This window comes from Ursus americanus, chromosome 26, assembly GCF_024610735.1.
Source record: "Ursus americanus isolate L20-20 chromosome 26, mUrsAme1.1.p, whole genome shotgun sequence".
Taxonomy (NCBI): Eukaryota; Metazoa; Chordata; class Mammalia; order Carnivora; family Ursidae; genus Ursus; species Ursus americanus.
Window position 1 is genome coordinate 9,229,130 of NC_142152.1, and position 27,390 is coordinate 9,256,519.

General features: G+C 38.5%; 1 protein-coding gene across 1 annotated transcript in view; it reads left to right on the plus strand.

Annotated features, from left to right (window-relative positions):
* The window catches only part of SYT16 (synaptotagmin 16), a 102,704-nt gene extending 76,719 nt beyond the window's left edge, over nucleotides 1-25,985 (plus strand). The window contains 1 exon segment of the mRNA XM_045810562.2: nucleotides 13,475-25,985. Coding sequence (XP_045666518.2) covers nucleotides 13,475-13,788 — 314 coding nt within the window. The 3' untranslated portion in view covers nucleotides 13,789-25,985.
* The last annotated feature ends 1,405 nt before the right edge of the window (nucleotides 25,986-27,390 follow it).

Genomic DNA, 27,390 nt, shown 5'->3' on the forward strand with positions numbered 1-27,390 from the left:
AGGGCAAGTAAGCCTGTCCACCCCAGGGACCAGAGTCTTACTGAAAGAAGGGTGAAGTTGATAACAACGTGGTAGGCTAAAGGTGTCAATGGGCTCTGGCTGCACATGTCAGCATCAGGCGAGGAGCCAGCCAAGCTGGTAGAAAAGTGTCAGCTTCTATAGCCAAATCCAGGCTCTCACTCTGCTCAGTCTTTATCTGTGCTGCAACCCACAAAGTCTCTGTTCAGTCACATCTTGTTGGTCAGTCTGTATTAACACCATCAGAGCAAGGTAGTAAGGAAAACCCAGCACTCAGGGTAACAAGAGAGCAGGTACATAAGTCATCTTCTGTGTTGATGCTCATGGCCACGCGAGAGCTATTTAACGTGCATCATGGGTGCTGATTAGTAATCACACAGCTAGTCCCTTTGCTAGCTACGGCTTTGTTTTTTAAAATCGCTCTGGATTTATTAAAGATCTGGATTTATTGCTCTTCCTTTAGAGCCTTTGCCAGTTTCCCCCTATCCTCCTGAAATTTGGTGAGAGCTGGATAACTATTTGGGAAGAACATGGTGGAGCTGCAGAGAATGATGGGGAGGTGAATCACGCAGTCCTGACCCACTCCAATCCCTGCTGGGAAGCTTTAATCTGTACGCTAGGTGGTAATATGGTGGTTAAGAAAATACCGGCTGGAGGCTAACAAACTAAGGTGTGAATTCAGGCTTGCCACTTACTAGCTGGGCATTATTAAACGTTCCTGAATCTCAGTTTCTTCATCTGTAAAATGGAATTGTAATCATATATACTTCTAGGTAGAAATACTAACATAGAAAGCTATGATGTTGAGGATGGTACTAATGTATCATTTTACATTTCTATATAAGAGAAAACATGCCAAAGAGGAAATTCTTGTAACAAATATTTAACACTGAATAGGGGGGAAAAAAGGCAAGTCCTAATTTAGAAATTGATTTTATTCCAGACTTTTAAGTCAGTTTGGCATTTGCTACATGATTTTTTGTAGACATAGTGTTGCAATTTAATTTAAACCCTAACTGACATGCTGTATCTTTGCAACCAAAGTAATAGAAAACAATGTTGCTGTGATGTTGTTCATTAAAACAGAGACCCAGTAGTGAAGACAAAAGTTTTTTGTTTATGTAGAATTCTGGTACTTGAGGAAAAGCCAGTTTAATTAGGAGGGGTTGAGAAAGTAGAAGGTTCCTTTGTGGAACCTTTGTGGAGATTGTAAAAGGGATCTCTTGGTACTTTCAAGGGCTTTAGATGTTGACGACATTGGTTCTTCATTATGTCTCACTTTATTATGCCAGTGGTACTACTTGGCAGTCATCAGGCAAGCTGAAGATGCATTTTTAGTTCCCATATGGAAGAAAATAAGAGACAGAACAAGAGTTTTATGAGATAACTGAGCAGAGTTGGAAGAAAGGGAGGAGGAGAGAGGATGCAGGCTGGGGGATGAATGGGCCTGGGGGTGATGGGTGGCTGAGGGAGTCTGCCAAGTGCACTGTCCCCACGAGGTGCACGGAGAGCAGCAGGTGCTGCCAGAGCCCTGCGTCGTGAGTCAGTCTGCCATGAGGAGCTGCCCGCAAGTGGAGAGGCATGTGTGGGAACAGTCATGTGAGGGTCCTAAAGCCCTCTGCATAAGACTCCAGGCTCGGGGACAGTTCCTCTTCCGTAAGAGGGGACACCAATCCTGCTTTACAGAGTAGCTATGATAATTGAAGAATGGTCCTTAGGGAAGCCTGAAGGAGAATAGGTTGAGCCTGAATATTGGAACTTTTCTTCCCGAGAATATCGAAGTTTCTAAATATTGCCAAAAACTGGTAGAAAGGCTGAGATCTAGATGTGAGAATCTTTTGCCTCAAAATATATCATGAAACAAAAGAGAATTTTGAACTTGCCAACTTGATCCAGTCGGATGACTATTAGGACATTTTTAACTTTTCTTTCTAATAAAGATAGAGGAAAGGTGGGCAGGTAGTAGATGAAATTCCTCTTCTCTATTAGGGCCTTAGAAGAAATAAACCACTGAAATGTAAGCCCCCCTTCTCAAACTTCTGAGGTAAATCCTTGGGGGAGAGGGCTCAATGAGAGACAGGTTTTGCTCTGAAGGGCAGGAGGTGGTGAGAGCTTTCTTAGGCATGAGTCTTCATGACATGCGCCAGAATGACTAAATGTAAGGCTGATTCCACCAACTGTTGGTGAGGATGTGGAGAATATATTCTTGGTTGGAATGGAACAACCACTTGGGAAAAGCCTGGCAGTTTCTTATACAACTAAACTTGCACTGAAAATCCAACAGTTCTATTTTTAGGCATTTACCCATATGTTAAGAAGAAGAAGAAGAAGAAGAAAAGACCTGCACAAGAATGTTCAGAGCAGATTTATTCATAATGGCAAAAACTGCAAAGAGCCCTCATGTCCATATGAATGAAGGAACAAAGATATAATTATAGAGTGGAATACTATTCAACAACCAAAAAGGAGTGAAATTAACATGGGCTCTCAAAAACATACTAAGTCCCTATTACATGACTCCATTTACAGGCTGTTCTCGAACAGGCAACACTCATCTGTAGTGAAAATAAGCAGAAGAGCGGTTGCCTCAGCATTGGTGTCAGTGTCGAGATGAACTGGGTGTGGACAGGAAAGAATATTCTGTGATGATGGACGTGTTCTGTATTTTGATGGGAGTATGAGTTAAACAGATGTTTGCCTCTGTCAAAACATACTGAATGGTACTAGGCTTTGTGCATTTCACTGTGTGTAAATCTTACCTTAAAATAGAAAAGAACCATAAAGTTTTGAACTCTGGTTAATTAAATGCATGCAGAAATGCTTAGGGGTGAAGAGTAAGGATGAAAACAGCTAAGATGGATTGATTGGTAGATAGATATGCAGGTATATGAGAAAGAAAATGGTCTCAGCTTGGGCTACTACGACAAAAATGCCATAGATAAAGTGGCTTCACACACATGTATTTCTCACAGTTCTGGAGGCTGGGAAGTTCAAGATCAAAGTCCAGCTGATATGGTTCCTGGTGAGAACCTTCTTTCTGCGTTGGAGACAGATACCTTCTTGCTGTATCCTCACATGGCAGAGAGAGAAATCATCTCTCTCTTGTCTCTTCTTATAAGGGCACTAATTTCATTCATGAGGGATCTACCCTCATGACCTAATTACCTCCCAAAGGTCACACACCCAAATACCATCACACTGGGGATTAGGGCTTCAACATATAAATTTTGGGAGAATACACACATTCAGTCCATAGCACAAACAAAGCAAAACATAACAAATGAAGACTCTAGGCAGTAAGTATATGGGTATCCACTCTACAATTATTTCAAATTTTCAGTGTATTTGAAAATTCTACTTATACAATATTGGGCAGAAAAAGCTAGTCTGGTCTGAAATAGTTCCACTGGAAAAGATGGGTAAAAATAAAACATGAGCCTCAGCTTCTGTGGCTAGAATTACATTGTTTCTGGTTATGTTGACATCTCAGGGTCCAGCCTTATTCCCCTGACTCAACCTTGGACAGGATAGAGTACCAGGCAACTGAACCTGAGTGCATCTTCTGTAGAACCCTCTCTAAACAACACCCATCCCAAGAGAAAGCATATGACCAGGCACCTCCTGATTTCTAACACTAACCTTTTCTCTGTTCATCCAATGGATGGCTGGCTGGATGGAAGGACAGATAGATGTAGATATAGATAGATAGATTTGTATCTAGATATACATTTGTCTACATATCTTTTTCTTCTTTCTTTTTGGAAAATGCCCGTTATATGTTGTTATGTTTGTTTGTTTGTTTGTTTTTCAAATAATAGGTGGGCTAGGGATGATAAAATAGGCTATTTGAAAACTACTGAAACTAGCCCATTGAACCTATTCAGAGACAACATATAAATGAAGTAACAACATGAGCAAATCTTAGCCCCAGTCACATAACAGCATGCCAAGAACCGTGCCAGGCATTTTCAAGGTAATACCTCATGAATATATGTGGTCAGTGTTCAAAAATATTTTCATTATTGCTGTTAAGGTGCTATAGGCTAGTCTACAAACTGATGGCAAGGAGTAGTCTCCACATCTATACACGGTAGATGGTCCCGGTGAGAAAGCAGCTTATAGCATGTAGTAGACATATGAAATCCCAATATGCATTTACGATGCTTTTGAAAAAGTTTCCACGGAGAATTAGAAACATTTGATTATCCTTCGAATTTGGCTTCATGGGAAAGCAATTCGCTAACAATTTAGCAGCTCTGTTCTGCCTGCCACCCAATTACTGCATGGCCTCGACATTTGATTTAACCTCTCTGAATTTCATTTCCTTCCCTATTAAATGAGGTTAACAAGCTAATGTTACCAATACAAGGGCTAAGTTAAAAAAATATGTATTAGCTATTCTGTTGGCAGGTTCTCTTTCTCCATTTTTATTTTCACTATGTCTCCTTCTACAGCACATTCCTGCATTGTGTGTGTGTGTGTGTGTGTATATACACACATATAATGGTTCTTGTCAAAAACTATCATTAAGATGTCCCCTCCAGTTAAAAACAACAAGTTCCCAGCCTCTCAGCATGTGCAGGATTAGCCACATGTGATAATTACATCCCAAATGATAATACTTATAGCAGCAGCATATTAACCTTGTTAGGCACTCACAATAGCAGAGACTAGAGCAAAGAAAAACAAAAAAAAAAGCATATCGAGCTGCCTCATGTTGAGTGGGAAGAACAGGTGGGATGCAGGGGGTGAGCTGTACAAATGGAGTGCAAGGGAAAAAAGGACTAAATGAAAATGACCAGATATGGGGCATACCACCTTTCAAAATCCTGGTCCAGTTTTCAGCTAAATACAGTGTTTATTAGTAAAAACTGTGTGCTCAGAATTGTGCCAATTCAAATGAAGATTTATATGTGGCACTAATTTACTGAGTGCATAGGTGATAATCTTTTACTTCCATTAGCTCACTTAATTCCCACAAAAATATTAAAGTCAGAAAATCTAGACAGAAAAGCAACAGGGGAAATACGGTTACCACGATACATGAATTATATCTCAATCAAGCTGGTTGGTTGGTTGGTTGGTTGGTTGGCTGGTTGGTTGGTAGCGTTTTGTTTTGTTTTGTTTTTTTTTAACCAAGTTACCTGCAGAAGAATGACAGTAAGACTGAGGACAGACTTCTCAACAGCAATGACAGAAACCAGAGGACAAGGGGACAATATCACCAAAGTCTCGAGAGGAAAACACTCTCAACTTTTAGTGTTCTGTTTGAGTGAAGAAAAAATAAAGATGTTTTCCACAAATTTTGAAAGGGTTTGTCACTGAAAGAACTACTAACTGATACACTTCAGGAAGAAAGAAATTGAATTTAGAAGGAAATAGTGAAGTTCAGGAAGGAATAATGAACAAAAAAACTGGTAAACACGTAGGTGAATATCAGCATGTATAGACTGCATGAAACAAAACAGCAGCAGTAGGAAAAATGACTAATATATTGGGAGTACAACAACAAAGGGAAATAACATGAAGGATGAGAAGGGGAGATGGAAATCAAAGAACTCTGAGATCCTTATGTTGCTTAAGAGGAGAGTGGAGATATTAATTTTAGACAGCAAATCAAGGCACAGGTTAAAATTTTCATCTAACTTTCAAATCTACAGAGGGAATAAATTGGAATAAAGAAAATTCAGTGGATCAACAGAAACCAGGAAAGGGTATTTAAAGGCATAGAAAATGCAGGATAGAAAGCACAAACCAAAACAATAAAAATAAATAAAAGAAACATCAGTGATCATAATAAATGTAAAAGGACTAAAACAGCTATGTAAAAGATAGATATAATGCTAGATTATTTCTCTTGCTCCCAATCTCTCCCTGTCTCCCCTCTCCCACATCCTCCCACCCACACTGTAGTTTATGTTGGCCCACCTAGCTTCATAATATATAAGAAAAAAAAAAAAACACAAAACACTGATTACCAATGAATTGAGCTTAGCCCAGCCATGTAAGAAGGATTTAACATTAGGAAAATCTGCTAGTGTTGTTCACCATATTAACGGATTTATATGAAATCATTATGATTATCTCAACAGACAATTCTCATTTTGAGAAAAAGAACTGACCATTGTTGATAAAGAGAACTTGGCAGATGGATCATAGAAGGTGTGTTAGTATAGGGTAGGCTAAGATGCGGTAACAAACAAGCCCTCGACACAGCAAAGCTTTATTTCTCCCTTGCATCACTGTCTATGGTGAGTCAAGTGACTCCTCTCCACAGGGAATTGAAAGCATACAGGCTCTTTCCATTTAATGAGACAATACTAACATATTCAAAATGTGACCTGCTTTGTTGTGATGGAAGGGGAGGAAACAGCAGGGGAGATTTCTTGCTTGGGTGGGAGTACTTGAATATAGTCATGATTAAAGGTAATTGTTACCATTTCTCATATTCCATTATTCAGAACTCGGGCACAAGGCCCAGTCAACCCAAATCTGGTATGAAGTCTATATCCTTAATTTGATATTTGGCCTGATTCACTATTGCCCTTTTCACCTGAGAAGGTTTGTTGGGCCCCTGTTGTTTAAATTCTTTTAAAATCCATTTCTCACTGTTTGGAGGTCTGGAAGCAGTCAGCTTTTCCAACCACAGAAAGGTCTGAATTTCAGTATTCCTTCTTTTTCCTTTCTGTTTTCCTTGCACACTGGCCAGTTCCTTCCCAAGCTTACCTTTTGCTTCTCTGTGCCCCCAAATGAAGCTGGTAGTACTGAATACACTTTTAACATTCTGTTTTCCAATCTGTATCCCTAGAGCAACAAACTCATTGGGCGTATGCCCTTCCTCTCAGCTTAGATCAGATGGTGATTTTACCATCATATAATATGGAGTATGGGTCTCCACTATCCTAGCCTCTGATCTCTTCATCATCTGGTACCCACCTTCGATGCCAGTGCCCATTCTTAGGGTCTTGCCTTTCCTTTCTTTCTTTCTTTCTTTTTTTTTTTTTACAGCAACATTCCAGTTCAGATGATCACTTAACAATATCAGTCACATTTTGTCAGCGAAATAGAAATAGTCTAGATATTTTGAGTCCGATGTTTTTTATTATAGGGTTGAAGTATTAGAGGACTCCCTCAGGAAATCTAGGAGTACAGACATCACAGGAAAAATGCCAAAATGGTCTGAGCTGTTTGTGCAGGAGACAAGTGATTCTCATAAGGATGTTTGAACACCATGGGCAAAACCCCTACTTTGTCATCTGCTAATGCCTACACACATGCCAGCTACTGAATCTGGAGAGATAAGGCTCCCCTTTTCTTCTACCTTCCAGTCTCAGACAAGTTGCTTTCATTAGTGAGGTCTTACTGGCAGGATATTTAGGGAAATGCAGTTTTAAGTTTTATGCTCCTTTGATACAAGAAATTGTTTAGGAAGGTGAAAATGGTGTTCAATTCAACAACTAATATGAATTACAGAAGGGAATTTGCTTAATCTTGATAGTGGGGATTTAAAGAAAATCTGCACTAACTGTCATTCTTAATCCTGAAATCCTTTTATTAAAGTCAGGAACAAAATAAGGATTCCCACTGGCATCACTCTTTTTTAATTTTTTATGTTCAGTTAGCCAACATATAGTTCATCATTAGTTTTTGATGTAGTGTTCAATGATTCATTAGTTGCGTATAACACCCAGTGCTCATCACAACACGTGCCCTCCTTAATACCCATCACCTGGCTACCCCATCCCTCCTTCCCCCTCCCTTCTGTAACCCTCAGTTTGTTTCCCGGAGTCCAGAGTCTCTCATGGTTTGTCTCCCTCTCTGAGTTCTTCCCGTTCAGTTGTCCCTTCCTTCCTCAGTATTAGACTGGAGGCTCAAGACAAGTCAGTAGGATAAGAAAAAGAAATAAAAATTTAAAGCATCGAGAGGAAGAAACAAAACTGCCATTATTTGTAAAAAAAAAATATGATTGTTTACGTTACAAAGTCTACAAACTTGAACTAATAAGTTTCTCATACAATACCAATTATTTTCTAATACATCAGGAACAGTTAGGAAGTAGAATTTTAAGGGGTGTCTGGATGGATCAGTTGATTAAGTGCCCGACTCTTGAATTCAGTTCAGGTCATGATCTCAGGGTCCTGAGAGTCAGCCTCCAGTCAGGCTCTCTGCTGGGCTTGGAGCCTGCTTAAGATTCTCTCTCACTGGGTGTTATACGCAAACAGTGAATCATGGAACACTACATCAAAAAAAAAAAAATTAAGACTAAATGAGTAAATGAGTAAAATACATCTCGAATATTTTCAGTTCATTCTTGAATGAAAACAATTCATGATATTTTACACATTCACGCAAGACAAACATTTTTATAATGATTAAGGTTAAAATTAAATAATTTGCTATTAAATATATGCAAGTAAGAAGACTCTTTACTTAAATTTCCTGATATGGGAGAAAAAGAAATCATTTTAATAAAATGAATTTATTAAAAAAAAAAGATTCTCTCTCTCCCTCTTCCCTTATCCCCCTAAAAAAGCGGGAGAGGGAAAGAAAGTAGAGTTTTAAAACATTACTATGTACAACAGTAAGAAAATACCTAATGTACCAAAGGACGACATTAATAAAAGATGAGTAAGAAAAGAAAATTATGGAAAAAAATAACAGAACTTTTTAAAAGACACAAAAGAAAACTAAATAGGTAGATAAACCATGCTCATTGGTGAGAATGCTCTATACTGTGAAGACAACAACTTTTCCCAAATTAATCTATATATCCCGTACAACCACAATCAAAACCCCCATAGGGTCTTGTTTTTTTTTTTTTTTTTTGTATATTTTGCTTTTTTTTTTTTTTTTTTTTTATAAAAAGGGATAGAACTTGACAGGCTGATCCTAAGTTCATATGCAACAGCCAGTTAAACCAAGCAAGAACTTAAAATAATGAAAAGTTTTTAAAAAGACAATAGTAGGATTCTCCCTAGCAGGTACAAAGGCATATTATAAAATGATGATAATAACTATTATCAGGTGAGGGAAAGACACTCAAGCCTGGAAAGTTAGTATCTCCCAAATCAGTTGGGAGATAATGGGCTATTTAATGAATAATGCTTCCCATATGGAAAAAAATAAATAGATCCCTACCTCACACCACACATAAAGATCAATTTCAGGTAGATTAAAGATCAAATATGAAAACTAAATTCTTATGACTCATAGAAGAAAATATACGAGACTGAGTTTGGGTAGGATTTCTTAAAGAATTTCTTTTAATGAGGGGTATCTGGTGGCTCAGTCATTGAAGTGGCTGCCTTTGGCTCAGGTCATGTTCCCAGGTTCCTGGGATCTAGCCCCAGGGCCCCACCTTCAGCTCCCTGCTCAGCGGGAAGTTGGTTTCTCTGTCTCCTTCTGCCCCCGCTCTGCTCATGTGCATATGGTCACTCTCTCTCAAATAAAATCTTTAAATTAAAAAAATTTCTTTTAATTCATAAACTGAAAAGGAAAACATTTATAAATCAGATGCCACAAAAATTTAAAGCAGTTATACTATAAAAGTCACTATAAAATAAAAGGATAAGAACAGAGAGAAGAAACTAGCAATAAATATAACAAAGATTTTCTATCTAGAATTTATAAAGAGCCAGCAATCCACTCCTAGATATATATACTGGAGAAATTCTCAAATTTTGGTATAGTATAAAATATAGGAAAATGTTCAGTGATATATTTCCCATTCTTGGTTATTATAAATAAATATCCATTAACTAAGAGAATGGACAAGTGAATTGTGGTTTAGAACACTATACTGCAGTTAAAATAAATGAATCACAGGTGTATATATCAATATAGGTAATATAAAGAAATTTAATGCTGAATGAACAAAGGCAAGTTTCAGGAATACCTACAGTAAAATGCTAAATATTTTTAAATGTGCAAAATTCTGTTAAGTATATTTTGGATATCTTTATTTATGTCTACTTATATAATGAAAATGATGAACTCCAAATCCAGGCTAGTAATTACCTTTAGTGAGAGAAGAAATCAAATAGGATCAAGGAGGGATATTCAATGATCTTCAATTATAATATTTTATTTCCTAAAAAATAAAGAGCAAAAGATCAGTAGTAAATAGGACAAATGCTAAATATCACAAGTCTGTGTGGTGGGTATTTGGGTATGTGTAATATTGTTCTCTACTCTCTTTATGTATGTTTAAAATATCTTGTAATTATTAATAAATTAAAAGGGAAGGGAAGGTTAAATGACCGAAGTCCTTTCCCTTGCCCAATCATGGTGCCCCCAAGACAGAGTCCGTGGTACTATTGGAAGAACATCAAGCTGCAAATGGGTAGTGTTTCGTATGAGCTCCATAAGTAACACTATGGTATTGTGCTGTTTCTTTGGAAAAATGACTTTTGAGTTTCAAATGACATATGTTATGCCATGATAATTGAGGATTGTGAGCTATGATAATATTTTTCTGGTACACATGACATCTTCCTTTATGGAGAAGGAGGCAGTGACTGGTAAAGCAGTTGACACAGCTGAGTCAGAAGAGCAGCATGGACGACTATTAAGGAATTATGACCCCTTCAAACTTTTGATGATGGTTTTGAGTTACTAGAGCCACTGAGGGGCATTCTGAATCATCATCAGAAGATAAAATATTGGTATCGTTTTATAGCGAGTATTATCAATTCCAAAGAATTAAAACAGAATTCAGTGAAGTTGTGTATTTACTTGACCCTTTCTTCATCCATTCTGGCTGGTGCTCATTGGAATAAGTCACCGAACCCCAAAAGACCCCAGGCATACTTGGCACTGTTCCCCAGAGGTCGACTTTTCCTGGGCACAGCCTTGGCTCTGGACACTGAAAAGTCAACACATTATCACTCCTGAGGAAAAGTTCCCTTTGAGCTGAAACAATCAGCAGTGTTTCCCTTCTTTTGGTTAGGTGCCCTCAGACTGGATTGTGTACCAAATAATTATTTTCCCCTCTTGTCATACACATATAATTCAGCTTCAGTGATGGTGGTTTGGTAGTAAATGGCCTTTCTTGTAATTAGAAAGTGATCTGTGACAGGATAAAAATTGAAATTGCACTCCGTGAAATGAGCAGGTCTTTGTTTGCAAGATTAATTCCCACTGCCATAACTGAGGGAAGAATTTGCCAGAACCGTTCAGTGACTGGATTGAACTTCCCCTATAGGAATCATGGAGCTGTACAGCTGTGGAAACACAAATTCACTCTCCTATTGCTGGTTTTCTGACAGCTTTCTCAGTAGAGCAGTTTGAAGAGTGGAGAGGCCTGTTTCTGAGACAGAGAAGTGTTTTCACACCTGAAGTGTAATTTCACACCTTGTGTTTCTCAGCAGATAAGTGAATAAAATAACACATCAAACCGGAATAGAAAAAGATCAACATAGAAAGAAAACTGCAGGTTGTAATTTGTTTCCCATCTTACAATGCTCTTGTAGAGAACAGTAAATTACCGAGATCTGGATTTACACTTTTAAGAGTTTGACTGGTTGTTAGGTGGGAAAGTGAGCAGTAAACACTAATCAGCTTTCAGCCTTCATTGAACAGAATGTACAGAATGATAGAATCTGGGAAACGCCCTAACACTTACATGTTCTTTTTTAAAGGACAGAACACACATAAGTTAGTGGTAAAAGTTGTCATTAAGAGAGGGTCAAAAATTGATGAATTAAGTCATTTTAATAAAAATATGATTGTTTTGGGGGATAATTTTCTTTGTAATTATCTACTCAGGAATTTTAGCAGAAGTAGTAGACTATGTTAGTAAAATTTGGATTATTTTTTTCTTTTCTATAAATTGCTAAACAATATGAGGCTAGTCCCATTTTATAGCATTCCAGTGCAAGGGTAATAAAACCAAGGGGTTTATCTTCATTTTGCAAGTTTGAAAACCCAAGACCAAAAGGAAAAAGAAAGTCAAGCCTGCTGGAGAGTCATGGACATTCATTACAAAATGTTTAATATATATTGAATGTCTACCATGTGTTAGACACCAGGCCAGGAACCAGGGGGTACAGTTGTAAACAAGGCAATTCCTCTTTCAAACTGACAGCCTTGCAGATGAGTAAGGAGGCAGCGCTAATGCTGGGTGCTATGTCCTGGGATAACCTGAAGCTAGATTTTGATGGAGGCCATAGAAGGGTTATCTGAACCAGAGCTGGTCAGGACGGGGGCAAGTGGTCAGCAAAAATTCCTGGATAAAGCTACATCCAGACTGAACTAATGAAAAGAAATCGCGGGAAGTTGGATGTCATTTGTGGTCTCAGAGCACGTACAGTTTGTGCAGAAGTGAAAGGGAAAGAGAAGTGTGGGTCGGAGGGATGAAGGGAGGTCAGTGTAGTGGGAATGCAGCATATAAAGGCCACAGTGGTGCCCCATGAAACTGGAAGGTAAAAGGATCAGAGTATGTCATCTATACCAAGAAATTTTGTTTTTACCCTGAGTTTAGTGGGAAGTATTAAAGGTTTAGTCTTTGTCTATTAGTGAGAGTGACATAAACAGATTTGCATTTTACAGAGCGCCCTCTGACTGTGGGATTGGGCAGCGTGGTGATGGGAGATGGGTGAGGAGACCTGCAGTAATGCAGGTGAGAGAGGCTAGTGACCAGAGCTTGGCCTGAACGCTGAGTTCAGTGGCTTCAGGGATGGAAAGAAGTGGACAGAGTTGGGAGCCATTTAGAACATAGAATCAACAGAACTTGGTGATTGATTGGCCGGACCAGGGGTGATGAGCCAGTCTTACCAAAAATGTCATCTTGACTCCTGATGTGGATAAACTGAGTGGATGATGCTACTGTTTGCAGAGATGGGGAATATTGGAGCAGCAAGTTTTAAGAGTTGGGGACATGATGAGTGAGACATGTGCAGGATGTCCACAGGAAGAAATGTGGTACTGAGCTGGACCTTGGACTTGAAAGAGAAGTCTAGGCAAGAGATGTAGATTTGATACTTGTCATTGAGTGGATAAGATGGTCCAAAGAATATGTAGAGAGTGAGAAGAGAAGATACTCTTTAATCTAGGCATAAAACAGTATTTTGATTATGAAAAGAAAAATGCACATAGAACAAAATGTTTTTATTTATCTTGTTACATAAATAAAATGTGGCTGAGGAACCATGTATGTCCACGTACACCATTGCGTACATGCTTATGCGTGTATACACCTCTGTACGTGCAGAGCTTCTAACGAACGTCAGCAAGGTGCCCGTACTGGGCTGCATGAAACATTAACCATTGAAGGTAATAATCCCTTTCCTTAATAATTCATGGAAAGTAGGTTAGTCCTACAGCAAATACCAGGCCTAAGGATGCTGCTCAGTATATTAAAAAGGAAAAAATTTGGATCCCATGTAAATATTACAACAAAACTAACAACACAGAAAGCTTTGATGTTTTCTCATTTCTGTTGGTTTTTTTTCCTTAGACACATACGGAAAGCTCTTTCTTCTCAATTCTGTGGGTCAAGAGATGTCCCGCTGTAAGACATCCATTCGACGTGGTCAGCCCAATCCAGTCTACAAGGAGACTTTTGTTTTCCAGGTGGCCCTCTTTCAGCTCTCTGATGTCACACTCATGATTTCCGTTTATAACAGGCGTACTATGAAGCGTAAAGAGATGATTGGTTGGATGGCTCTGGGCCAAAACAGTAGCGGAGAAGAGGAGCAAGACCATTGGGATGAAATGAAGGAAACCAAAGGCCAGCAAATCTGCAGATGGCACACCTTGCTCGAATCCTAGTTTTGCCCGCAGGCATTTGCATGTGACATCTGACCTGGTGACCAGTGTTTTGGCCACTGATACCAACTCAGCACATGCTGGTAGGCGTTTTAAAGACAGGCTTACAAATAGGTACTAGCGTCTACTAACCTCTGGCACATTCTGGTCAGGATCTTTGGGTCTTTCAAAGGTTTGACTTGGATTCAGATATTATAATTTAAAAAACCACATACACGGTCAAGTGTACTTTATGGAAAATTAACCATAGTTGAGAACAGTGATGATGAGTTAATTTGTGTTAATAGATTATTGAGTCTGGGTTCAACCTGTGGAATGATGTTTCTCTTGCTGTCTCTGTTTGCTTGAAGAGTAACCTGAGATCGCAAGGGAGCTGTTAAATCTCACTATTTATAACCAGGTATGTGTATGAATCAGAATTTTGTTAATATGGTGCCAACCCCCCCACCACTGGACTACAGAAATGAATCAGATGCCAAGGCTCGTGAGAGAGTGTAACTGTTATCCATAATCCCCTATTTTACATTTTCCTCTCTATGAAGAAATCTCTTCATTTATTTACTTAAAAAATAAGTGTTATAAACTCATAAAACAAATTTGTATTCATTAAATACCTTTCTTTATTTCACTTAATATATTGTGGTTTCCTATGAGATTTGGTTAGATGAATCATTTTGCAGGTAAAAGAGAGTTCAGAAACACTGTTGAAAGACATCTTGTCTCCTTTTAGAATGTAAGATTTCCAACTTGTAATTTTCAAGGTTTTTATGCTATTTTTCTCACCTGATAAATTCTTACAGAATTAGAAGAAAACCAAAACCAAAACAAAACAAAACAAAACTATTCAAGTAAGTCATGGATTTGTTGAATTTCTGAATCGAGAGTTCTCCTTTAGATTATACTTTTTCTATATCCAATGATATATACTCATACATATATTTTGAATGTACACTGCATGGAAACCATATTCTTTTTTTATGCAGTTATTTTCCATCATTAGAGCATAGTAAACTGTACACAATGTGTCCTTAATAAATGTTGATTTAATTGACTCTTAGAAATGAACATGTTATGATACCTGTGAGTGAAAAAATATTTTCAGCTTGTATGAGATGACGCTGAGGTTTTTTTTCTTTTTGAGCATTTAAAGTGCCTATAATTGTCATTTTCCATGGCATTTGCAGCATATATTAGTCACTACTTGCATTCTGGGCATGTGCCATTCAGAACGCTGATCTTGGACGGTGATGAGCATGAAATTGTATCTCCGACTGACTTTAACATACTTGTGCAGTGCATGTTTATTTTCCTTTTGTTTATATGTGAGTCCTTAATTTTAATTACCTGAAATTGTCAGTAAAAAAAAAAAAAAAGAAGGAAGAAACGTGCGTCCATGTAACACCGCGCCTAATGTGCAGCTCTTCCGAGCAAGTGCTCAGTCACTTATTTTTAGCTTTTATGTTTCATTGTTGACTTTTTGCTGTCTGTGGGAAGAGTGATAGCTAGTGATGGATGTATACAGTTAAAAACACAGAACTCCTCCTCAGCGCTACATCTGACAGATTGTAGACGTAGGCTGTAACACTTGAAGGACATATTTATTCCTTACCGTGCAGTGTGGAACGGTTATCCTGACAAGAAGAGACTAGGGCACAGGATAATTCTTCTGTGATTTCCAGTACCCATTTTTGAAAGAAGTGATTTCGTATGGAAGAATCAGAATTAGCAAAATAAATTAATATCTTAATTTCTTTTTAGGTCATGGGAGTTTCATCTATAACACTGCTCAGTTATTGGGAATAAGTAATAAAACCATGCTCCTTTGGGTTTTTACCCTACCTTTCTTTGGAAGACCTCAAAGTGCTTTTCCAACATGATATCCATTAACTGCTGAGTGGTCTTTGCAGTGTGGCTGTGTCATCGAGTAGAACTGAGTGCAATTGATTAAGTAGCAGCACAAAGAATTGGCTTTTCACATCCTTTACTCTCTTTATGCGCTTGTGTTTAAAGGGAAGTAGAGCAGCCTTGTTATGCTTTCCTTTATGCAGTAACATAAAAGCAGCATTCACTTTAAAATTTACATTTGAAAAAAACCTGCATATATTGTACTGACCATCCTGGATCTTTCCGCCCTCATATTTTCCCGCTCTCTGTTCCGCTGCATCCCTTGTCTTATGCAGCTCAATCATCACCTATGCTTTATTTTCTGCTCCCTTGACCCACCCATTTTTAGGGTTTTCTGCTTGTATAGTGAAGCTCTCCTTGTGGGTTTGATCTCTTTTCCAATAGTCTGCTTATGAGACTGTGACAGGAATGTGCAGCATTTTAAGGAACAAGATGCCTGAAAAGCATTTTTACTTTTTGTGATTTTACTATGTGGGTGCTATTCACCACGTAGGATGCATGCACATCTTGAATATACAGCAATCTAACGCTGACTGTATAAATATAAAATGCTAATGACAAGATACGTTAAAATATGAGGCTGAATTTTTTTTACATTGATTTGAAATTCTGGTTTAGTAAGATCTTCTGATTTTGTACATCTCAACTCCCTATTTGCTTGGCAAAGTCTAGACACAATGCACTCAGCATGTTTTTCTTTTCACTGGAGCTCTTACATCTACATTTGCTTTTTAACAGAGTTATGAAAGATAATTAGTTGGTTGAGCGGTGAAAAAGCTCCTTTTGCCTATTTTATCTAGCTAATAATTAACATCGCATAGAGACATTTGAAATTGAAGAAGCAACAGTATTCGTTGCATGAGTAGTTCCTTCCGTGATTTTTCCTGAAGACAGTGCTTTTTAAATAATACTGTAGAGGGTAAATGATGCACTAGGTTTATGGAAATCTGCCTTATAGTGTGTCTTCTTTCAGGGCATTAATTTACACTGAATTGAGAAGTGCTGGTTTCACCAGTCACGGTGGTGGCTCTTGTGCTCCCTGCTCCCCTCTGACTATTGTTGAATTTGTAAATGGGCCATTCACCAGGCAGCCAGGCATCTGCTCTTGCTTCTCTCTCCTTCACTGGCTCCCTGTGTGAGGCGCAGTTGTTTGGGACCCTGTTTTTGCTGATGTAGCAGAGCCGTGGAGGGAAGTCTTGCCTTCCTCAACAGTGGAAGAACTTGTACCGCTGCCGGATGTATTACGCTTGACATCCACCTGTCCAAAGTTTGAGAAAGAGTCCTGACTGTGATTGCAGGGGGCAAAGAGAGTATGCTACTGTGCTGTCGTTCACTTTCGGCACTGGGCCCTCTGCTGCTGCTTCAATGACAGTAACTGATTGAGCTCGAGCCCTGGTGTGCTCCGCCGCGCGAGGTGCTGCGGTGAGAACCCGAGCCTCTGCCTTCGCAGCACAGGGACAGCTCTCGGTCAGTCTCAGTGCTTTACATCGGGGTTGTACTAGATGGTCTTATCTGAGAACCAAGATGCCTTTCTTTTCAAGTAATGCATCGTTTAAGTTGAAACTACTATTAGGTTAAGCGAAAGTGCTCCTCTGATAGCCACTGAATTTATGAAACTGATGGTTCAGCGAGGACATTGGACTGTGGGGCTCCCAAAAGCCTGGCTATCCCGTTGCAGCAGAGAACTTAGTATGTTAAGATCAGAAAAATGATAGAAGAAGGTTATTTGTAGACGACATAAAACCAAATGGAGGCGTATGCTTTAACAGTGAACAGGGCCAGAAAACACGCGCAGTGTCTCCTCTTATTTTGAGGGAATTGTGGCCAGAGCACCTTCTATTTGATCCACAACAAGAACAAATGATAGATAATCCTGAAATAGTAAAAGTATTTTGTCTTAAAAAAATCATTCATTTGTTTCAAAAAAGGAAAGCCTGGCAAAACTATAAAAAAAATCACGTATCATGTGTATGGAAGAATTAAAGAATAAATAAATATTGCTAGATAACTTCAGCCTCCATTGGCATATCTTCAAGAAGAGTAAACTAATAAACCAAAAGACATTTTAGGTTAACTAGCTATCATTTTTTCACAGCTTGTGGAATTCTGGAAAATCCTTAGGATGAGGGAAGTGAGACCCGTCTAGTTCAATGAAGTTGGGGAAGTCTGGAGTCTTCACCTGGGTTTGGATGGAACTCCGCTAGCTGTGTGGCCTTGAGAAAATTACTTAGCCAGTCTGTGTCCCTGATTCTTCGACTGGAAAATGGAAGTGATACCTACCTCATCAGGTTTTTTAAAAGACAGTAACAGCATCAAGCCTGGCATATAATAAGCATTCAATTTCCCCCCACCCCCAACAATACTTACACAAGAATAAAGCCTTTAAGATTTGTTTCTCTGTCTAGTGGAAGTAATAGTAACATTAGAGAAAGGTTATAAACAAATCTCAGATACTTTAAAAAAGGTAGACTCATAAAGCTGGTCTGAATTTATAAAGAAAAGAAGTCTTATGGAGTAACCTAAAAAGAGGTAAGCCTGGTATATTGAGTCTTAATAAATCCCAAAGGAGGTACAGTAACGAAATCTTCATCTTTCATCCCCTTAGTTTGGAGGGGATGCAAAACCTTGGTGCTTGTGCACATGTCTTGCTAAGTCAGACACGAGGCTCTCTTCACCCCCAGCTCTTCTCTACAATTCAGATTACGGACGGAGCAGCATATACCATCCAAGGAGTTGGTAAGGTGACAGCTTGAGTACTTATTTCAACTTTGGTATGAAAAGGGAAAAAAAAAATGGCGTGGCAATTTTCTGATACTCATTTAAAAATGAACAATTTTTTAGCTTATGCTATACATCCATATTATTCTTTCATAGGCAAATTTTTAAAACTGATCTAATGCAGCTATCAAAATTCATCTAACTCTTTAACTGGAAAGTTCTTTTCAGGACCAATTATGTATCACCGTTTCCCTTAGGAGATCACAATGAAAGGAATTCTATTAGGGTTCATAACTCCTTTTTGAAAAGGTTTTTTTTTTCAATTGAAATATGCTTATATTTGGTAACATATTACATTAAGCACAGCTTCTTTTTTAATTTTTACTTTTTATTATTATGTTCAATTAGCCAGCATATAGTACATCATTACTATTCATCAGTTGTGCGTAACACCCAGGGCTCATCACAACATGTCCCCTCCTTAATACCCATCATTCGGTTACCCCATCTCCCTACCTCTCCCCTTCTGTAACCCTCAGTTTGGTTCCCGGAGTCCAGAGTCTCTCATGGTGTGTCTCCCTCTCTGATTTCTTCCCATTCAGTTTTCCCTCCCTTCCCCTGTGGTCCTCCACGCTATTCCTTACGTTCCACATATGAGTGAAACCATATGATAATTGTCTTTCTCTGCTTGGCACTTAGGATAATCCCCCCCAGTTCCATCCATGTTGATGCAAATGGTGGGTATTCATCCTTTCTGATGGCTGAGTAATATTCCATTGTATATATGGACCACATCTTCTTTATGCATTCGTCTGTTGAAGGACATCTTTACCCCAAAGATACATAGTGAAAAGAGTGACTTGCTGTTTTACCCTGCATGGGATTCTGGGATGGGGAAGTCTGAGCCTACATTCCCAATATTGCCAGATCGCCAGAGTGCTAACTCAGGTTCTAGGATTTCTAATTAATGAGAAATGCGGAAACTGGAGAAGAGTCACTCAGCTTAGGGGTTTTTGTCAGGAATAATTCAGCATGTAGGAAAGTTGCAGGGGATGGCTGGGAGTTCAAAGGCTGTAGAGTGATTTCTAGGAACAGTTATCCAGAATGTGAAGAGCTCTTACTGAGGGGACGATGTGTTCCTTCTCATCTTGGTCATGTGGACAGAGTCAGAGCTTCCATCTAAATCAAGTCACAAGAGTTTAACTTAGATGTAAGGATAAGGATATGAAGGTTGTTTTGCATTAATTCAAGATGTGTTCATCGATTTCCTTAGGTGTAGCACCAGGCTATTTGGGATAGTACAGGACTTAAAATCTTTTTTTTTCTTTCAACTTTTTGGAGTGGTGTGATTACACATTGAAGCAATTAGTCATCTTGATAAAAGCAATGTTTATCAACAATTGTTCAGTTGATCCAATCATGTGCCATAAAAAGCAGAGTTCCTTGTTATGGGCTATTGTTGGAAGGAAGTGAGATGTATTGACTGAATGTATTAGAGAGAGTGTCTAAGAAGCTGAGAGCTGGAATGGGCCTTAGTTACATTGGAGGGGGAATCATCCAGGGTGAGTACAGAATCATCTTTGGAAGGCTTTTAAGATAGAAACCTCTGCGTGGAGTGTGGGTTCTGTCTAAAGGAGAACAGGACGGCAGCCAGGAAGATGGTCTTTTTTTTTTTTTAAAGATTTTATTTATTTATTTGACAGAGAGAGACAGCCAGCGAGAGAGGGAACACGAGCAAGGGGAGTGGGAGAGGAAGAAGCAGGCTCATAGCGGAGGAGCCTGATGTGGGGCTCGATCCCAGAATGCCAGGATCACGCCCTGAGCCGAAGGCAGACGCTTAACGACTGCGCCACCCAGGCGCCCCTGGAAGATGGACTTTTTAAAGTTCCTTCTAAGTCTAATATTTTGTATGTACCCTCCAAACAGAATCAACAATAACACTCTAGGCCTGTCCTCTTCCCCTTTGGACACTGTTTCCACACTGATTTTTCTCTGCATCATAGAAGGTCTTCTCTGGGGAGTTCCCATCTGCGTTTTGTTTAGGTGACTTTGGGGATGCCTGCAGGCTCTGGATGAGTTTCCTCTCCTATGGTGTTTTTGTTTCCCCTGGGTCTCAAAGCAGTATCCTAGACACAGACAATAATCCGCTGTATTTATAGCCACTGTGGAACCTGTAAAACAGCTTGAGGCTTTATAGAACAAACTCAGAGGCAGTTATGGAGGCCTGTGGACATTGCTAGAATAAACCACCCCCGAATGTTGCTACCTGCTCGCCCTTGCTCACTAATGCTGCCTTAAGCTGTCTCCATGGGACTTTTTACTTCACGCCTTTGAGGAACAATGCTACCTACCAACTCCACTTTGAGGATAGTGAGAAGGCTCCATGCCCATGGTACTGCCTTATTTATGCATTATTTTTGTCTACTTCTTTTCCCCTTAAAGTATCTTCTTACTGTTTTTTAAAAATTTTTATACAAAATTTATTCATTCAAAAGATATTGAGTATATTTATCCCGGCTCTGGACTAAGTGCTAGAGAAGGGTAGAGGAGTAGAACAGTTTGAGTTCAATAATTGCTTTTATATCTAAATACTCCATTTTTTAGTATATGTGCTGCCGAAGTGAGCACTAAGTATTCCATTCTTTAAAACTAGGTAAATAATAAGATCTTTTATGGCCCTTTAATTTTTGTCAACTGTATTTCCGTAATGACTTCTTTACTCCCCGTTGAAAGGGAGAAGATTTAAGGAAAGTGGAAGTTATTACTCTGCCTCTCGTTAAGAAATAAATGTACTGTTTTTCAGTCTACTTCCTTTCAAATGGATATGTTTTACATCTGAGGGAAGAAATGCAGCATTCCATTCCAGTAATGAAATGAGTTATAACTTGAAATAGACATTGGATATTTAGTATTTTTCACTTTTATAATTGAACATTGATACCTTTTATGAAGCAGTAAGCAGGTCAGAGCCTAGAATGCTAGGTCCATACACATAAAACTGTTGTATACAAACAGTTCTTACAAGCTCCATGTTTTAATAGCTGAAAGGCATTGCTACCTTTTACTTTTTCAAAGAGTGAACTGGAAACAGTAGCTGCCAGATAAAGGGGTAAGGCTGTGAAACAAAGATCCCTGCTTATCAATCCATTTCTTTTGATTCACATTTGTCTTAGATATCATATACTAAACACATTTGGGACATCCCTATAAAATGGGTAAAGGTCAACACTGGGAGTGTCCCTTCCTTGGCAGATGAACCCGTCTCAATCCCACTCTTACTTTCAATTTTATAACAGACAAAGTGGGAGTTTTCCCAATGGATTTATTGCTTGTAATTTTTAACATCATAGAAACTTATCTTAAAGATCACCTAAATATGTCTCAATCCATGATTCCAGGTCAGAATCTTTGATGGCCTAAAAATTCTTACTGAAGACAGTCTTTTAATGTTGCCCAGTTGATGGTCCATAATAAAAAAGTTTACATCTCTTATTTGATGAAGACCTTGAATTTGGGGGAAAGACATTAAAAGGATGTCACTAAAAACTCTGATTGGTGAGGAGCATGTATACTAAAAGAATGATATTTCCATGGAAGCTATTCTGGATACTATGTTCACATTCTAGGGCCACACGTCTCAAGAGTGAGTTTGTTGGGTTCCTTATATGCGGCACCTTGAGCAAAGCTTACTAATTTTGCCATTTCCCTGTGGACCATGATAATCTTTATTAATTCACAACTACACCAAATTATATTGTGGTCTTTTATTATCCCGCCATACTAATGCAGGTATCTTAAAGTTTATTACTATGAAATACAAAATGTTTTCCAGAATTTTAAATTTTAATTTTATTGCAGATTTTAAGTTTGTGAATAAGAAGTTAGTGTTTGTATACTTGAGTATGACCAAGACATCTCTGTAATACTATTTTGAAATAAGATCTGACCTCTATTTCCAGGAAAAAGGCATAATGGTCTTTATGACCTTCTTGCTTTTAAAAAAAAATTAAAATTTTTTTGAGCAATTTTAGGTTTATAGCAAATTTGAGTGGAAAACTACAGAGTTCCTGTGAACGCCCTGCCCCCATCCTTGCACAGCCCCCCCCCCCACTATTGGCCTACCCCTCCCCCCCCCCCTCCGCCAGTGGGTCCGTTCATTGCTGTGACGAGCCTACACTGGCTCACCATTACCGCCCAAATTCCATATTTTGCGTTAGGCTTCACTCCTGGTGTTTCGCTACCTTAAAATTTTTCTGTGTTCCACTGATTCATCCCTCCTTCCTAACCCTTGGCAACCAGCGATCTTTTTACTGTCTCCATAGCTTTGCTTTTTCCAGAATGTCGTATGGTTGGAATCATACAGTATGTAGTCTTTTCAGATTGGCTGCTTTGATGTTGTAATATGCATTTAAGTTTCCTTCCTGTCTTTTCATGGCTTCAAAGTTCCTTTCTTTTTAGCACTGAATAATAATATCCCATTGTCTGAATGTACTGGTCTGTTCGTTATTGACTTTTATTTTTAGTTCTGATTGATACTGTACATTTTGTTACTCTGCATGTTCTCAAGAAAACTGGATTAATCCATATGATGCATCAACTGACATGTAGCAACTGCCAACCCGGCATGAATTTCACCTGTGTGGTACTGGGCTTGTTTCACCTTTGAGGAGGAGAGTCATGGAGAAGATTACGTAATTTCACAGTTGGAATCTAAGCAGAGAAAGTTCTGAAGGCAATAAGGATACGATCCCCAAATTTAGCAGCTCTGTGGTGTTCTCTGTTGTTGAGCACTGATTTAAATATACATTGATAAAAAGTGCTAATTACATTATTACTGATTCATGACAGAAAACCACCTTCTGGTACTAGTGTGTATGACTTTACATTTGCCACTGCTGCCAAGAGAAAGGAAGCTTCGTGATTGTAGCCTGTCGTAGTCAATTGTGCAAATTAGCTGCAGGTGTAAGCATGTGGATCACAAGAGCTCTGCATTATGAACTGGAGGAGGACCCGTGAAAATGCATAGGCTGCAGGACTATTGGAATGATGACACTGATAATCACACTGGGTGAGTGGGAAGACCTGACTGAGGATCAAAATCTAGGAAACATTTTGACATTTCCATGTGCACTGCCTGCCCTTTGCTTTGTAGCTGCAGCAACCTGTGGAACTGGACGCTGTTGGCGGAGACGAAAGTGTGGTTGTGGAAAGAATATCGGATTAGATTAAAATTAATGAGGCCTGTGTTCTATACCCAGTCTTCCCTTAATGAGCTCTAAAATGAATGTCAAGTCACAAGTTCTCTAAGCCTTCAATTTTGCATCTATCAGCTGGGAATAGAAATACTCATTTTACTTGTTTTCACCACATTGTGGTAAGAATAAGATTCATTCATTCCTTCATTAATATCACAAACAGAGTGTCCACTATGGACGAGGGCCACAGGCATGATAAGGTAATAGATGGAAATACGCTTTGCGGAACTGAGAGTTTTTGAGGCTGTGGATACTTTCTTATTTTTATTTTAAGGTTAAATCCGTTCTTTATGTCAATATATCAAAGTAATTGACACTTCTAGATCTCTGCCAATCATCCAGCTATATTCATAGAGTGTCAGTTATTTGACTAAAAGTTACTGTCAGAATGGTCTTTAGCGGTTCCGCCTCTGAGAGGCTAGAAATAAAGAATTAGGCTCGAATTCTTTTGTTCAGACACCCTGACCACAGAACAAATTGCAAATCCATCTTTTCGGCAGGCTTGCCAATCTTTGAGTCGAACACAGACCTTTCTTCTTTAGAACAATTTAACTTTGAGTACAGGGAAAGTATTAAGTTGGATAACATTTTTTTTCACAAAATGGATTTTGAATACAGTATTTGGAATTATGCTTCCCCAATGTTCTTCAGTCTACATTATTATATTTCTCTTGGAGAATTAGACTTCTCCAGCTTTCCCCTCCCAAGTGACTTTCCTCACCCACATAATCATTTTCTTCCTAAATACAATTTATCATCTTCCAGGGAAAAAAAGTAAGGATTAAAAAAAAAAAAACATTTTCAAGGTACATCCAAGATTTCATAGCAATATTTGGTGTTCACAGTACAAGATAAATCTGACTCTCGATTTTTTTTTTTGGTCTTCATATGGCATCCGAAACAGTTGTTCACATTCACACATTTATGTTTCACCATATGCATACTGTGTGCAACTCTGTTGTTTTAAAATATTTTATTGGTTTTCCTTTAAATCTCAACTTTTGATGGGTGTCCTTGAAGAACTTGCATGCAAAAAAAAAAAAAGTAAATGTGAATGATTCATTCATTTTGAACATATGTAACTATTTTGGGGAGATTTTACCCTACATGGAGCACAGTGTTCTCAGCAGGGAGTGTGCTTTGTATTTCTGTTCAACTTACAGCTGGATGCTGGAGGTGTATTAATATTGTTAGCCTGTACCTTTTCTATCTCATGTTTACTTTAACGAGTTATATGTAATCGACTCTCCTGAATTTTTGGTGGTTGTGAATGGTGGTCAATAGTTTTATGGATTTCACTTGCAGGGACTATTTAGCATAATGTGGCTTAAAATCTGGTCTTCCTTTAGATTTCTAAGTCACAAGAAGGTTTCCATGGGCAAATTCATTGCTCCAGGGCAGACTTGTTAGTTGTAAGGTAGGAGCTTCCCCAAACCTGTCCCATTACTTCATGGGCATTTTTAGAACTGGCTGCTGTCATATTTTCTCCTCCAAAGTTTTCCAGCAGAGAAGTAATCCCTGGATGGTTCAGAAGTTCAAGAGAGAAACAAAAAATATTTTCTCCTCCAAAGGGTTGAAGTCTCATGTTAGAAACTCCTGAAATCTTCAGAACATTCCATGTAGGTGTCCCTGTGTTCCTCACAGAATGACTTATTGACTTACAGTGTCTCTCCTTAAGAAGCATGAATGTATCTCCAGCTGTTACCAAAACAAACAGCTACAGAATGTAATGACCCACCCATTTCTGAAATTACTTCTACTGATGAATAGTTAGTGTATAGGAAGAGGTTTGGAAAATTTTTTAATTGCTAAACTTAAAAACTAGAATACCTTTCTACCTTTTGTAATGTTCAAGATTTCATAACAGTGGTTTTAATGTATTACTGCTGTTCTGTTATGTCTTGTGCTTTAACTGGGCAAGCCAGGGAAATGTTTATTAATGTCCGTACTCTTGGGATAGAAACACTCTTGAAAATATGTTAGAAAATATAAAATTGTTTACCTGTGATAGAGAATAAGTTTGTGATTAGAAGAATTACTGTTTCTCTTGTACAAATAATGCTTAAAACAGATGTTCTGTCTTAACAATGATGTTGGAAGCATATTTTATGCAGCCTAAAAACTATTCCTGTATTAGATATTTAAATGCATGAGGATAAATTCGAATTGCTTTTTGTTTAAAGCAGAAACATAGAAGTATTAGCCTCAGTTTGTACAAAATGTCTGCTGCAACTGAACTCACGGTAGTTCAAAACAGAAAATCATTCTAATTTTGTAAAACTGCTGCTACTGGTTTTATCAATAAAGTTTAAGCAGATGGCTTATATGTATACGTGTGAAATTTTTATGCTAAAAAAAGATACAGTTTTGCAGCATCAACATGCAAATTTTATGGGTCTGAATGATATTGCTTATTTTAGTATATACAGAAACCATTAACTGCAAAACCATGCCAATTGCAGACATATATATTAGAATGATTATTATTACATTTATGATCCCTGTAATTTACTTTGATTTTAGGATGCTCGAGGCTTTTATGTTGAACACATGTATGAAACAACATATTTCAACTCAAATGTTAAAGTGTTGAATATTGGGTAAGTCAGGAGCTATATATACGTAAAGATCACCCAAAATAACTAAATTGCATCTGAAGAGGATTCTGAAAAGGCAAAATGTAGGTATTCCTGTACAAAAGGGTAGGTAATTGTTCATCAGAGAGGCTTTTGTCTGGAGTCCTGGCCCCTCTGTGTATACCCAGTTTGAACAGGCTTACAAGGCTCTGATGCAGCAAGCTAGAAATACAAGGGCAGGGCTATTATGGTTGGACTGCCATAGCAGTAAAAATGTCATTGACATCCCCCAAACAAACAAACAAACAAACAACAATTCTCTAGATGTTGCAGGGAAAATCTATTTTTACCATTTTTGCATATGGTATTAGTTGAAATAATTAATGCTACTTGTTATAATAAACAACCCTAAGTGTCAGCGAGTCCACATAAGATAGGTTTGTTTCCTGTTAAGATGTTTTTTGCCCATGCAGCTTTCTTTCTTAGCTGCGTCTCAGGGACTGAGGGCCACCCCAGAGTCCTAGCGCCTCTGAAAGAATATATGGCCATGCAAATTGAGGAAGAAGAAAAAGCAGGAGAATCAAATGTACAGTTAAGGGACCAGGGTTAGAGGTAGTGATCACCACTTCTGTGTCAACTCCTTTGGTCAGAAAGAGTCACGTGGCTCCACCTATATTTAGGAAGGCTGGGAATTGTAGTTTATATGTACAGGAAAATGAATTCATTTGGTGAGAAGCTTCTACACGGTAGCACATTTTTTTTTCCTTTTGAGAAAACTGTCTAATTTCAGATGTTGTAGGAGTGGCAATTATTTAAGGAAACCCTGCTAACTGTAAGCTCATTTGTCGCTTCAGTTCTTCCTAACCCATGGTGGCGCTGGGACATGACGGACTGACTGAGGATCTTAGTTGCTCACCCAGGCATCTCAGGGCACTTCTACACTGTGCAGGGGCGCCTTTGCAAATAAAGATCGCTTGAGTTGACAGTTTCAGAGCCACAGGGCAGAGTTTGAGCTGACAGCCCTGAGTATGGTGGAGCATTTCTACATGTGTATGTGCACTATATACATATGTAACCTGTTAAAAACACCAAGTCATATGAAATTGTGAGCAGAAACAGAATATTGCAGAGGGAATAGAGGTTTCAAGTAA